This window comes from Hylobates moloch, unplaced genomic scaffold (assembly GCF_009828535.3).
Source record: "Hylobates moloch isolate HMO894 unplaced genomic scaffold, HMol_V3 SCAFFOLD_4, whole genome shotgun sequence".
Classification (NCBI taxonomy): Eukaryota; Metazoa; Chordata; class Mammalia; order Primates; family Hylobatidae; genus Hylobates; species Hylobates moloch.
The window spans coordinates 160,440,341-160,454,621 of record NW_026652279.1 but is presented as its reverse complement, the minus strand read 5'-3'; the positions used below and the strand labels follow the sequence as shown (position 1 = coordinate 160,454,621).

At 45.7% G+C, this 14,281-nt stretch overlaps 1 protein-coding gene across 1 annotated transcript in view; it reads right to left on the bottom strand.

Moving 5' to 3' along the window:
- Positions 1-14,234, bottom strand: part of CLYBL (citramalyl-CoA lyase) — a 290,759-nt gene extending 276,525 nt beyond the window's left edge. The window contains exon 1 of the mRNA XM_032151200.1: positions 14,173-14,234. Within this exon, the coding sequence (XP_032007091.1) occupies positions 14,173-14,234 (62 nt within the window). The remainder of the gene's footprint in view (positions 1-14,172) is intronic.
- Positions 14,235-14,281: the final 47 nt, after the last annotated feature.

The window sequence follows — 14,281 nt, the reverse complement described above, 5'->3', positions numbered from 1 at the left end:
TATTTTTGGAACCAACAGGTCTAGATGATAGAATGTACATCTTAATATCTATGCTGGCAGCACGTAACATGAGAGGCAATGAGGGAACTCAGCCCATTAGATGGTCATTCTAAGAGTTCAAACCTGAATCTAGAACAGTGGATGGGTATGCAGAATAATGGCCCCCAAAGATGTCCACGTCCTTATACCCAGTATCTATTGATATGTCAGGTTACATGACAAAGTGGAATGAAGGTTGCTAATCAGCTGACCCTGAGTTGGGGCGATTGGCCTGGGTTCTCCAGATGGGGCCAACGTAATCACAAGGGTCCTTCTAAGTGGAAGAGGGTGGCAGAAGCAACGGAACCCGAGAGATGGCAGCAATGGGGAGAAGAATTCAGTCCACTGGGGCTGGCTTTGAAGATGGATAAGGAGCCAAGAGCCAAAGAATGTGGGCAGCCTCTAGAAGTTGAAACAGGCAAGCAAACGAATCACCCCTAGAACTGCCAGAAAGAAGGCTCTCCATCCCTGTAAACACCTTGGTTTCAACCCACAAAACCTAGGTCAGACTTCCAACCTGCAGAAGCATAAGTTAACAAATCTGTGTTAACTTAACCAGGGGTGTCCAATTTTTTTGGCTTCCCTGGCCCACACTGGAAGAATTGTCTTGGGCCACACATAAAATCCACTAACAACAGCTGATAAGCTAAGGTAAAAAAAAAAAATCGCCAAAAAATCTGTTTTGAGAAAGCTCACAAATTTGTGTTGGGTCGTATTCAAAGTCATCCCAGGTCACATGTGGCCCACAGGCTGCAGGGACAAGCTTAATTTAAACCATGATATTTGCGATAATCTGTTACAACAGCAATAGGAAACTAATACAATGGAAAAAAAAGAGTTGGCACCTGAAGGGGAAAATCAACAGGCCTGGCAACAGATGGGGTGTGGGTGGGAGAGGACAGGAGGCATCAAAGACTGGGAGTTCTGCATCTCGATCACCTTAACACAGGGAAGGGTGGCAAAAGTCAGCAGAAAGGTTAGGGCTCTCAGGGATGAGGCAGATGGCTGGCTGAGGTGTCCAGGGAAAGAAGGCTTCCAGGAGGAAGTGGCGCTGATGACTCGAGAGTGTGGGGCATGGTGAGTGGCGCATGTGGGCCACAGGTAAGCAGCCTGGGGGGATATGGAAAGATGGAGGATGGGTGAGGAGGTGAGTACATGCCACGCCAAGGGGCCTGGACTTTATGCGGCAGGTAACTGGAGATCATTGGGAAATTTATGCTGTCCAAGGAGGTGGGCACCATGATCAGAGTACAGCGTTAGGAAGCTTAAAAAGCGTATTTAGGTGTTAAGGGGTGGGGAGAAGAGGTTTAATGGTAAGGATTCTCCCAGTCCCCTGGTGCAGGCATGTCACCAGATTACCTGGTAAATCCCTGATGTTCTGCAGGACAAGTACATACTGATGATTCAAATGCACAGCTTGGGCCTTTGTCCAGAAGACATGAGGGGTGGCAGAGACACTCCAAGCTTCTCTAAGCCTCTCCTATACCCATATTCTCTTCCTGGTAGAGGAGAAATTCTCTTGACTGGCTGACTCCTTTGCAGTTAAGGTATCTGCGAAGACATTTTCTTTCTTCCTCTCTCTCTCTCTCTTTCTTTCTTTCTTTTTTTTGAGACCGAGTCTCGCTGTCACCCAGGCTGGAGCGCAATGGCGGGATCTCAGCTCACCGCAACCTCCGCCTTCTGGGTTCAAGTGATTCTCCTGCCTCAGCCTCCTGAGTAGCTGGGATTAGAGGTGTGTGACCACAACGTTCGGCTAATTTTTGTATTTTTAGTAGAGACAGGGTTTTACCATGTTGTGCCAGGTTGGTCTCGAACTCCTGACCTCGTGATCCACCCATCTCAGCCTCCCAAAGTGCTGGGATTACAGGCATGAGCCACCGTGCCCAGTGAAGGCATTTCTTAAAATGTACCGCACGTGGGAAGGGCTACACATCTGACACGAGCACTGCTTGTTTTCTTGGGCTCACTGGTCATCCCTGGATGGACTGCCGGCTGACGGGCCCTAGAACAGGCAGACCCTACAAGAGCACTGTGGCTCTGGGCATTTGCAAGCCAGCTTGAGGGTTCCAAGTGAGCAAGGAACCCAAATGGAGCAGAAAAAAACTGAAAGAGGTGAGATGTAGGCAGAAATCAGGTATCCACATCTGAGTCAAAATCAGACTAAAATTTAGGATATCGACCTTCTCTTTCTCCTGAGTTCTTTTAGGTTCTGCATCTCCGTACACCTGAATTATTTTAGAATCCTAACCCCTAGGCGCTGCGCTGTGTCCATCATAAGTCACTGGAACAAAGTGCTTGGTAGCACTCCCTGTAATCCCAGCTACTCGGAGGCCGAGGCAGGAGAATTGCTTGAACCCGGGAGGCAGAAGTTGCAGTGAGTGAGATCGCACCACTGCACTCCAGCCTGGTGGACAGAGTGAGACTCCATCTCAAAAAAAAAAAAAGTTAAAATGGTAATTTTGTTATGTATAATTTACCAGAATAAAGAAAAAAAATTCACTAAATCTTTAGAAACACTCAAAATATTTCATTCCTAAATCTGTTCTTTTTTCTTTCTGCAAATTTATATCAGGCACTGCCAAGGATTGTTTTAGGTTCTGGATATATAATAGCAATGGGATAAACCAAGTCCCTGCTCTCATGAATATCTGGGGGCTGGGGTAGGGTACAGGTGGACAATAAACAAATAAGCATGTGATATGTCTGGTGGAAATGGGGCAATAGGAAAAAATGAAAGCAGCAAGGGGACAGGGTAGTGCAGAGGCTGGTTAGCAGGGTGGAAGCTATGTTGTACAGGGTGGTCAAGGAAGACCTCTCTGATCTGTGACATTTGAGCTGAGACACAAACGGACAGAGTGCTTCAGGCTGACGACACAGCCCAGAAGAGGAGGCCGGTGAGGCTGCAACAGGCTAGGGAGAGAGGAGGTCATAAGGAGGGCTGGAGCACAGAGCTACTTCTTCAGTTTCTCATAAACTTTTAAAGGGACCGTTTATAGGTCAGTATAGAAATATTTCCTCTACCATCATGTGTCTTTCATTTGCCTTAAAATGAACAGAAAAAACAACTCTTACATCTTCTGAAAGAGGCGTTCGTGAAGGCAGCCCGCAGACTGCAGAGACTGCATGCATCTCCCATTGCTAGAGCGCCCTCCAGTGCCTCACTATGAAAACAGCATTTGGCATGGGGTTTTCTGTTTGCTGTTTTCATTTCCTAAACTTTTGTTTTTGGCCACAGAATAATGGGGGCATATCAACCTTCTCACAAAGAATACTGTGAGATTAAGTAAGAAGACAATTCAAGTGTATGCTTTCAAACAAGCCTGCACTACTTCCAAAGTGGTACAAAGTATATGTGTGCAATGATGTTTTTAATGACCATATAAACTTTAAAAAGGTCCATAGAGAGGCCCTTATTAGGAAAAAAAAAAAAAGTGCCAATTTTTAGCAATGTAGAGCTGTGAGTTAAACGGTGAACACAGTCTTCTGCTAAACTAAGACCCTCATTTTACTGGGGGTGGCAACGGGACAATGAAGTAGCAAGTATTGCCTTTTATACTTTTCAATATTTGGGGTTCTGAATATTAATACTGAAAAGCGTCCTGCAAATATAGACACCAGGGTCATTCTTCCTTCTCATTTAGACACAGGAGAAACAGTTAAGACAGACTTGCCCACGCAAGTATTCTGTTAAAATAGAATCCTTACTTTCTAAGGAAACTTTCATTCCTTTATTATTATTATTATTATTGAGACGGAGTCTCGCTCTGTCACCCAGGATGGAGTGCAGTGGCGTGATCCTGGCTCACTGCAACCTCCACCTCCTGGGTTCAAGCAATTCCCCTGCCTCAGCCTCCTGAGTAGATGGGACTACAGGCATGCACAACTACACCAGGCTAATTTTTGTATTTTTAGTAGAGACGGGGGTTTCACCATGCTGGCCAGGCTGGTCTTGAACTTCTGACCTCAAGTGATCTGTCCACCCCAGCCTCTTAAAGTGCTGGAATTACAGGTGTGAGCCACCAATGCCCAGCCCATTCCTTTATTATTAAATAGAGCACCTCTGCCAATCTCAAAGACTTAAGAGAAAGATGTTAACATGTGGTGTAGTCCAGAAGAGGTTCATAGCCATTTACAGAAACACCCATAGGCGGGCCCAGTGTGACAGCCAAGGCTGTCACGGTAGCCAACAGGCCTTTTTAGGTCTGGTGCTGCCAGTCAGGTGACCTGCGTGACAGTCTGTGCCTACTTCAGTGTGCATGGGTCTCCTAATGCAAGGAAATGGGACAGATGAGCCTCCAAAAGGCATACACTATCCAGGGATACGTCGACACACCCTTGTGGAGGGTGATTTGACAGCAAGCATCAAAAGGCTTCAAATGTCTGTACCCAGCAAGTTCACATACAGAAATTTACCTGCAAATACTTAAGTAAGGGTATCCACAGAGATTTGGGGATAGGAACATTTTTCTCTGCATTTCCCAAGAAACCTGGAAACAGACTAAATGAACAACTGTGGTTATACACATATAAATATATATGTGCTAGAGTCATGTGGAACAACAGTGAACATCATCACTGCTCCTAGATTAGGTCAACATCCTTCAATGTAAACAAAACATAGAATCAGCTGGGTGTCGTAGCACATGCCTACAGTCCCAGCTACTAGAGAGACTGAGGAAGAAGCGCTACTGGTGCCCAGGAAGTCAAGGCTGCAGTAAGCTATGATAACACCTGCGAATAGCCACTGTAGTCCAGTCTGGGCAACATAGCTGCATCAGTCTTAAAAACAAAAAAAGAAGCCAGGCACAGTGGCTCACACCTATAATCCCAGCACTTTAGGAGACCGAGGCAGGCAGATCACGAGGTCAGGTGTTCAAGACCAGCCTGACCAACATGGTGAAACCCCATCTCTACTAAAAATAAAAAATAAATTTAAAAATTAGCCGTGCGTGGTGGTGTATGCCTGTAATTCCAGCTACTCAGAAGGCTGAGGCAGTAGAATCGCTTGAACCCAGGAGGTGGAGGTTGCAGTGAGCTGAGATTGTGCCACTGCACTCCAGCCTGAGCGAGAGTGAGACTCTGCTTCAAAATAAACAACAACAACAAAAAATCAAAGCAGCTAAATTAACAGCTATTCTAAACCTGGTTTATCTTAGGGAGAATGGGGTGAGAAAGGAAGGAAGGAAAGAAGGAGGGAATGAATCTCAAGTCTGCATCATTCAAGTGAGTTATTTAATTGATACGCTATAACACATTCAAGTAGCAACATGAAATAAATTAAACCTGTTTGAATTACAGTGGATTTAAATTCATACCCAAGTGACCTATATGAAACCACAAATATTATTTCCTTGATATCTTCTTTATTGTCTAATAAAATTCTAAACCTCACAGGATCGTGAGCAATGTGTGGAATTAATGAGCAATGTGTAACAGCAGAACACAGCTCCAGCTGCACTCAGGGTAGAAAAAAATGTTGTTTTTATAATTAACAACTTTTTATATGTGAAAAAAATTAATTAAAACTACTAATAGCTCCTCCCCAAGGAGCCCAGCTTGCTTTTCCCAGCCTTCTTAGAAACCTGCATTCCTAAATTTCAGCCACCAGCACCTATGGGCTTCCTCACAGGGAGTCACGCATAAAATAGCAACTCCTACACAGTGACCACCACCACATTTAGTTAGGAAACTGTGTGATCAAACTTTCTGTTTTCAGAAAGTATATCAGTGAGAGCATGGCTGTTCCAAAGCTATCACTGGAGACTGCTGAGGCTGAGCGGTGTCAGCTGCTCTGAGGGCACTCCCTATGGATATGGGTCATGTCTTGAGACAGGCTCACCCACAGCCATGTCTATGTCCTCACCTTGGAGGCTTCAGGTGTGCCTCCTGAGAACACACCGCCTGCAGACATCCTGTTATTAGCAACTGACTACCATGAAATATTTCTAGACAAATGCAGCACTCGTGCCACTCAAACATTCTGCAGAATACAGGCACTAAGGAGAGTTCCTTGCAAGGACAGAGTCTTCTCAGTGGCCACAGTTACTCAGTCGAGTCGGGTCAAGCATGTGGCATGAAACTGTCCTCAACTTCCCTCTGGATCCATGGGACACAGAGAGTGAGGGAGAGATCTCTGCAGTAAAGAGTTGATCTTCAGGTCCCAGCCTCCCACTGACTCCTTGGCCTCTCCCACAGAAAGCATGTGCGTGACCTAACGTCCTCTAGATGGCTCTGGTCCACGGTAAAACTCTACCACAGGATAACGGTATGTAGGAGCAGGAGCCCCACACAGCTGCAACAGAGCCAGAGGCCAAGGTGAGGCCGTTCAGCAGGCATGGCACAGCTGAGTTGTTGGCAGAGACCTCCCGGGCAGGTGTAGCTCCCAATTCCGGCCCAGCCACCACAGCCAGTTCTTGCTCACCAGTTTGGCTGCTGCCCACTGGTTTTTGCTCAGGGAAATCTGATTTCCCACCAATTCCACTGTCCAGCCCAGGCATGTCCCCTACCCCTAGGCTACTCCCGGTCTGCACAATGTGCATACAACTGCCTTCCTGGTGTTGCCCACTCCCACAGGGTCTCCTTCCTTCTTTTCTCTTCAGCCCCACTCTCAGCAGTGGCCCTTCTTTCTCCATTAAAGCATTCTGAATACTCTCTCTCCGTTCTAGAATGGAGGCCATTCCAGAAGACTCTTGCTCCAGTTCTTGAACCTGTGGTCTACCATCTTGGACCACTGGTCTTTTTATTCTTTCTCCCAGCTTCTGTCAATTCCTTTCCTTCTGGGCTCTGTATCCTGCCCTGCACTCATCCCCTCCAACTCCATCCTCCTCCCTGTTCCTAAGAAGTACCCATCTTCATCCACAGCCCTTTACTTCTCTACCTCTATGGTGAATGGCCATCCTGGTTTGCTGGGACCTAAGGCGTTTCTGGGAACATAGGACATTCCATGCTAAACCCAGGACAGTCCCAGGACACTGAGAGGATTGGTCCCTCTGCCTTCCAAGGCCATTTACAATGACTTTCTGCCTCACAATCCAAAATATCATTTTTGTTTACACATCCCCTTTCTCACCATGCATTTGGGCAACTGAATTCAACTTCCAATGATACCAATAAACATTTTAAAATATCTAACACTTCACATTGGCCTTTTAATACCAGTTCAAGTAGCAAAGAACACATATTCATCCTTACTCTGAGTTAGTTCTTTTCAATGTGATCATTTTTCCATTTCTCAGTCATGTTTATCCTGCCTCCTTTTCAGTGAGGTTTCTCCCCTTTCTCACTCATTGCTTCCATTCTTCTCTGCCTTTCTCTCCCCATCGCCCCCTCTTCTCCCACCTCCGTCCTCCTTTGGGTCCCTTCCCTCCCTTTTTCCCTTAGTGGCCTCACAGCACTAGAGAGGAACAGTAGTGGTTGTCACGGTAACCTCAGGAGGCTTCAAAGATGAAGCCAACCCTACAAAAGGCCTATTGGGACCCTGACAGGTAACCCCATCCAGGCCCCTCAGCCACCTTCCACGGCCCCGCTGCTTCCTCACACACTGTCCCCTTCCTGTTGACCCAGAGTCTCAGGTACTTAGCTTGTAGTTGTCGCCTCTCTAAACTGTCATTTTTTCTTTACCAGATTCCTCTCCACCACGGCACTGCAAAATGTGACGTACCTTCCTGGCACATTCCTTGGCTGCTACCACTGAACCCATACAGCCAGGGAGCCCTTTTTCTTTTGGAGTCTTACTACTGAATATTTTAGAAAACAGAGTATCAACAGAAGAAATGAAAAGAGATTATAGGTATCAGAAATCTTGCAAAATTTGCTAGAAGGAATTAAAACAATCCTTAGAGGGAATTTTATTATTATTATTATTATTACTATTTTTAATAGAGCCTTGCTCTGTCACCCAGGCTGGAGTGCAGCAGTATGATCACAGCTCACTGGAACCCCAAATCCCCAGACTCAAGGAATCCTCCCACCTCAGCATCCCAAGTAGCTAGGACCACAGGCACGAGCCACCGCATCCAGCTAACTTTTAAAAATTTTTTTGTAGAGAGAGCATCTCACCATGTTGCCCAATCTGGACTTGAACTTCTGGCCACAAGTGATCCTCCCACCTCGGCCTCCCAAAGTGCTGGGATTATAGACATGAGCCACCGAGTATGGCTGAAAAGTAATTACTGAGTGCTTATATTTAGAAAGTAGACCCCGGATGGGTGTGGTGGCTCACATCTGTAATCCCAGCACTTTCAGAGGCCAAGCTGGGTAGACTGCTTGAATCCAGGAGTTTGAGACCAGCCTGGGCAACATGGCGAAACCCCATCTCTGCAAAAACTACAAAAATGAGCCAGACATGGTGGCTAATGCCTGTAGTCTCAGCTACTTGGGAGGCTGAGGCAGGAGGACTGTGTGAGCCTAGTATGTGGAGGTTGCAGTGAGCCAAGATCGCATCAGTGCACTCCAGCCTGGGTGACAGAGCGAGACCTTGTCTCAAAAAAAAAAAAAAAGTAGAAAGGTCTAAAATTAATTATCTAAATTTCCACCTTAAAAAACTGAAGGGTAAATTAAACCCAAGGTAAGCTGAAGGTAGGAAATAATAAAGATGAGACAGAAATCAATGAAATAGAAAACAGAAAAAAAATAGAGAAAAATCGATAAAATGAAAAGACGGTTCTTTAAAAAGAGCAATACAACTCAAGCCAGACTGATGAAATAAAAAACAGAGGAAAAAGAATTACAAATATCAGGGATGAAAGAGGACACATCACTATGGATGACACAAACAGTAAGGAGATGACAGACTAGAGGCAGGGGTAAGGATTAATTGCAAATGGGCTCAAGAGAATTTGGGGGATGACAGAAATTTGGAGGGGGGCCTAAAACTGGATTGTAGTGATGGGTCTATAAACTTACTAGAAATTATTTAATCATACACTTACAAAGGGTGAATTGTGTGGTATATACCTTTGTAGAGCTGTAAGAAAAGGGATAAGGAATCAGCATGAACAACTCTAGGCACGTGAATTTGACAACTTAGATGAAATGGACATTGTCCTTCAAAGATACAAACTACCAAAGCTTACTCAAGAAGAACTAGATAATCTGAATGGCAATATGTCTATTAAAGAAACTAAATTTGTAGTTTAACACTTTTTCCACAAAGAAAACTGCAGGTGCAAACATTTACAGGCAAAATCTTACCAAATTTACACAAATTGTTCCAGGAAATAGAAGCGGGAACTCTCCAACACATCCTATGTGACCATCACCATCCTAATACCAAACCCAGACCAAGGCAATATCAGAAAACTATAGGCTAATATTCCTTATGAATATAGATACAAATAATTTTAACAAAATTTTAGCACATGCAATCCAAACAATACATCACAATCAGTGGGGTTTATTCCAGGAATGCAATGGTCAGCTTAACTTTTAAAAAGTCTATCACTGTAATTCACCATATTAACACACTGAAGAAGAAAAGCCTTACAATCAACACAACAGATGCAAAAAAAAATTTATAAATTCAAATCCACTCTTGATCAAAACTATGCAGGCTGACTTCAGCAAAAACGACAGAAAAATGACCTTTGAAAATCCCATCCTCCATAAAATCAATGAGAATATTGGCAAAAATTGTCAGAATCAACTTTTTCAGAATTCTAGAAATTAAAGACTTGCAGCAATATAGGGATCATTTAAGAAAAATGGATGAATCTCAGTAAGAACAGCAATTGTCGTGGGGGTTTAGTTTACCCTATCCCTCTTCCCCAGCTCTGTGGTAGACTTGAAAATCAATAGCCCCCATCACAGTGAAAACCAGCAGCATGGCAGCCACTAGAGGGGGAAAGCCCCATTTCTGGAAAATGTCACTATTTGACCTGTCTTGTGGTTCCTTGGAAGACCCTACTTGTAAAACTGTCGTTAATTGACCTTACTCAGAGCTTGCACAGTGGGAATAGTATTTTCCCGGAGGGCATTTGTCCAAACAGTCAGAAGTACTTATTTACCATCACAGCTACTTGAGATGGAAGATAACAGGGTAAACAACAGGCTAACCAAAACACTTAAAAGGCAAAAATGGAGAACGAGATATCCATAGAGAGCTCTGAAAAGTTGTGACATGTTCCTGAGACTCTAGGAGGCCATGCACATGTGCAGGGCTGTACACCTGCTAAGGAAAGACCCTAAGTGCTCCCGTCTAGCTAACCTTCAGTCTCTGTGGAAGCAGGAAGTGGAAGCAAAGGTAGAGTAGCAAACTGTCGCTGAATGTTGAAGACATGTCCTGACACACACAGAGTCCCTCAGCAAAGACTAGGAGACTTACTGGTTTCAGGAATTTAAGGAAATCTTTGTCTAATTGTTAGACTACTAAGCTAAACAAGCAGAGACCTCGGTGGTTGCACATGACAAAGAATACAATGCAGAGTTAGTTTATTAAAGTCACTAAGCAAACAACAACAACAATAAACCCTGGGAAAAGGGAGAAATCTGATTTCCAGAGTTGCCCCATTATATTACTTAAAATGTCCAGTTTTCAACAAAAATATACAAGACATGCAAAGAAAAAGAAAGTAAGACCTATACACACAGGAAAAAAGTAGTCAGTACAAACTGTCCCTGAGGAAGTCCAGATGGACTTACTAATTAAATCATCTATTTAAAGTATGCTCAAAAAACTAAAGGAAACTATGCATAAAGAACTGAAGGAGGCCAGGTGCAGTCGTTCATGCCTAGAATCCCACTACTTTGGAGGCCAAGGCAAGAAAATCATTTGAACCCAGGAATTCAAGACCACCCTGGGCAACACTGCAAGACTCTCTGTCTCTTCAAAAAATTTAAAAATTAGCTGGGCATAGTGGTGTGTGCCTGCAGTCCCAGCTACTGGGGAGGCTGTGGCAGGAGGATCACTTGAGCCCAGGAGCTGCAGGCTGCAGTGAGCTACGATCTCACCACTGCACTCCAGCCTGGAGACTCTGTCTCTAAGAGAAAGAAAGAAAAAAAGAACTAAAGGAAAGTATGAGAATGATGTTTCAGTACACAGAGAATATCAATGAAGAGATAGAAACTACAGAAAAGGGCCGGGCATGGTGGCTCATGCCTATAATCCCAATACTATGAGCGACAGAGGCAGGCAGATTGCTTGAGCCCAGTTCAAGACCAGCCTGAGCAACACGGCGAAACCCCATTTCTACACAAAAATATGAACAATTAGCCAGGTGCAGTGGCGCACATCTATAGTCCAAGCTATGTGGGAGGCTGAGGTGGGAGGACGGCTTGAGCCCAGGAGGCAGAGGTTGTAGTGAGCCGAGATTGCACCACTGCACTCCAGCCTGGGTGACAGAGTGAGACTCAGTCTCTAAAAAGAAAGAAGTTCTGGATTAAAATGAAAATGATTTGAGCTAGAAGAGGGAGGAATCAGCAAACCTAAAAACAGGTCGGCTGGGCATGGTGGCTCACACCTGTAATCCCAGCACTTTGGGAGGCCAAGGCAGGCAGATCACAAGGTCAGAAGATCGAGACCATCCTGGCCAACATGGTGAAACCCCGTCTCTACTAAAAATACAAAAATTAGCTGGGCATGGTGGCACGTGCCTGTAATCCCAGCTACTCAGGAAGCTGGAGCAGGAGAATTGCTTGAACCCGGGAGTCAGAGGTTGCAGTGGGCAGAGATCGCGCCACTGAACTCCAGCCTGGTGAGAGAGGGAGACTCTTTCTCAAAAAAAAAAAAAAAAAAAAGACAGGTCAATTGACATTGTCCAGCCTGAGGAACAGAAAGAAAATAGAAGTCTCAAAGACCTGTGGGGTTCCATCAACTACACCAACATATACGCAATGGGAGCCTCAGAAAGAGAAGAGGGGGGTAAGAGAATAGACTTTTTTAAGAGAACAATAGCCAAAAACTTCCCAAATTTGATGTATACACATCCAAGAAACTCAACAAACTTCCAAGAGGATAAATTCAAACAGATCCACACACATCAAAATAAAACCACTGAAAGACCAAGACAAAGAGAATATCTTGAAAGCAAAAAAAAAAAAAAAAAAAAAGACTCATCACTTACATAGAACCCTAATAATATTAACGTCTGAATTCTCATTAGAATAATGGAGGCAAGAAGACAGTGAGATAACACACTTTAAAATGCTCAAAGGAAAAAAAAATGCCAATCAAGAATCCTATATTCAGCAGGCAGACATGTCGAGAACAGAGCCAGTGTGCTAAGCGGGGTGAAGAGCACTGTGAGTTAACCCCCAGCGTACTGGCGTGGGGACTGTGTGTGCCCACTCGCCCCACTACTGAACAGGCCACAGAGGCTGGCCCCCTCAAAAGGAGCCAGAAAAGGACCCTTCTGGACCAGCCTGGATACGCTGCCTGAGCTGCTCCTCTGGGGCGAGGGGTGACTCCCCTGTGCCAGGGGCAGTGGAGGAAATGGGAAAGTGGCATGCATAAGACTAGGTGGGTCCTCCGATAGGACATGGATGACTGAAGAGTCACAGTGCAAGAAGACGTAAGAAGTTCAGACTCAGGCCGGGCACGGTGGCTCACGCCTTTAATCCCAACACTTTGGGAGGCCGAGGCGGGTGGATCACCTGAGGTCAGGAGCTCGAGACCAGCCTGGCCAACATGGTGAAACCTCGTCTCTATTAAAAATACAAAAATTAGCCGGGAGTGGTGGCGGACGCCCTGTAATCCCAACTACTCGGGAGGCTGCGGCAGGAGAATCACTTGAATCGGGGAGGCGGAGGTTGCAGTCAGCTGAGATGGCGCCATTGCACTCTAGCCTGGGTGACAAAAGCGAAACTCCATCTCAAAAAAAAAGAAGTTCCAGACCACCAGGCCGGCCATGGTGGCTCACGCCTGTAATCCCAGCACTTTGGCGGGCTGAGCCGGGTGGACTCTTTGACGTCAGGAGTTCGAGAACAGCCTGGCCAACATGGCGAAACTCTGTCTCTACTAAAAATACAAAAATTAGCCGGGGGTGGTGGTGCACACCTGTAATGCCAGCCACTCGGAAGGCTGAGGCATGAGAATCGCTTGAACTCGGGAGGTGGAGGTTGCAGTAAGCCGAGACTGTACCATTGTACTACAGCCTAGGTGATAGAGCGAGACTCTGTCTCAAAAAATAAAAATAAATAAATAAATAAATAAAGAAGTTCCAGACCAGGAGCCATACTCTTAGTGTTTGAACCAAACTCTCTCATTACTGGTCATAGGGCTTTGAGAATCCTTAACCTTTCTGACCCTGTTTTTTCATCTTTATGAACACAACACACAACTTCTTCACATGGTGGTCAAGCGAACCAAATGAGACCTTGTATGTGCACGTACCTAGGCGATGGGCAAGTGCTAGACCAGCGGTTCTCAAAGTGTGGTCCAAAGACACCTGAGGGGGTCCCTGAGACCCGTTGAGAGGGTCTGCTTGGTCCTCCCTTTCCCAACTAATATCTGCATCTGCATCTGCATGAGCCCAGAATTTCTTTCAAATACTTCCTCCAAAACAGCTGATATGAGACTCCAGCTGTCCTTTATTAAACCAAAGAAATTTTCAAAAATATAAAAACCATGAGCCAATCTTCTCACTTTTCTTTTGAGAATAGTTATTCATTAAAGTGTTATTTGTATTAAAAGTTAATGGGTTTGTTATAAGTGAATACTTTTTAAATTTCTGGTTTAATTCCTCATGCCACAAAAATCAATAGATATAAGCAAAAGCTTTGGGGGTCCTCAAATTATTTTTAGACGGGTCCTGAGACCAAACCGTTTGGGAACCGCTGTGTTAAACGAACCGCAGGTGTTCTTCACCAGGCAAGCTGCCTCTCAGAGATAAAGATTGGCGCGTTCACGTTTGCCATTTGTGGGAGGCAGGCAGTTTTGTTTCCTGGGGCTGAGTCCAGGTAACTCGACTTAAGGTGTGTACCCATTTTCCGGGTGCAACAAGGGCCCTCCCAAAGGGAGGCGCGGTCGGCAGCGACCTTGGACGAGGTCGAGCCAGCGCGTGGGAGGCGCATGGTGCTCCCGTCCGGCTGGGTTCCCGTGAGGGCTTGGGGAGGCCGCGCCCGGCCCGCGGCGCTGCAACGGGAGCCGACCCGCGGCGACACGGGCCGGGAAGGCGGGGAACGGGGACCTGCACTCACAGCCTCAGCAGCGCCGCCGCCACAGCTCCGCGCGCCGCCCTCCGCAGCAGACGTAGCGCCATCTTCCCGACGCGCGCGCCCCGCCCTTTGCCTTTAGACATGCCCACCC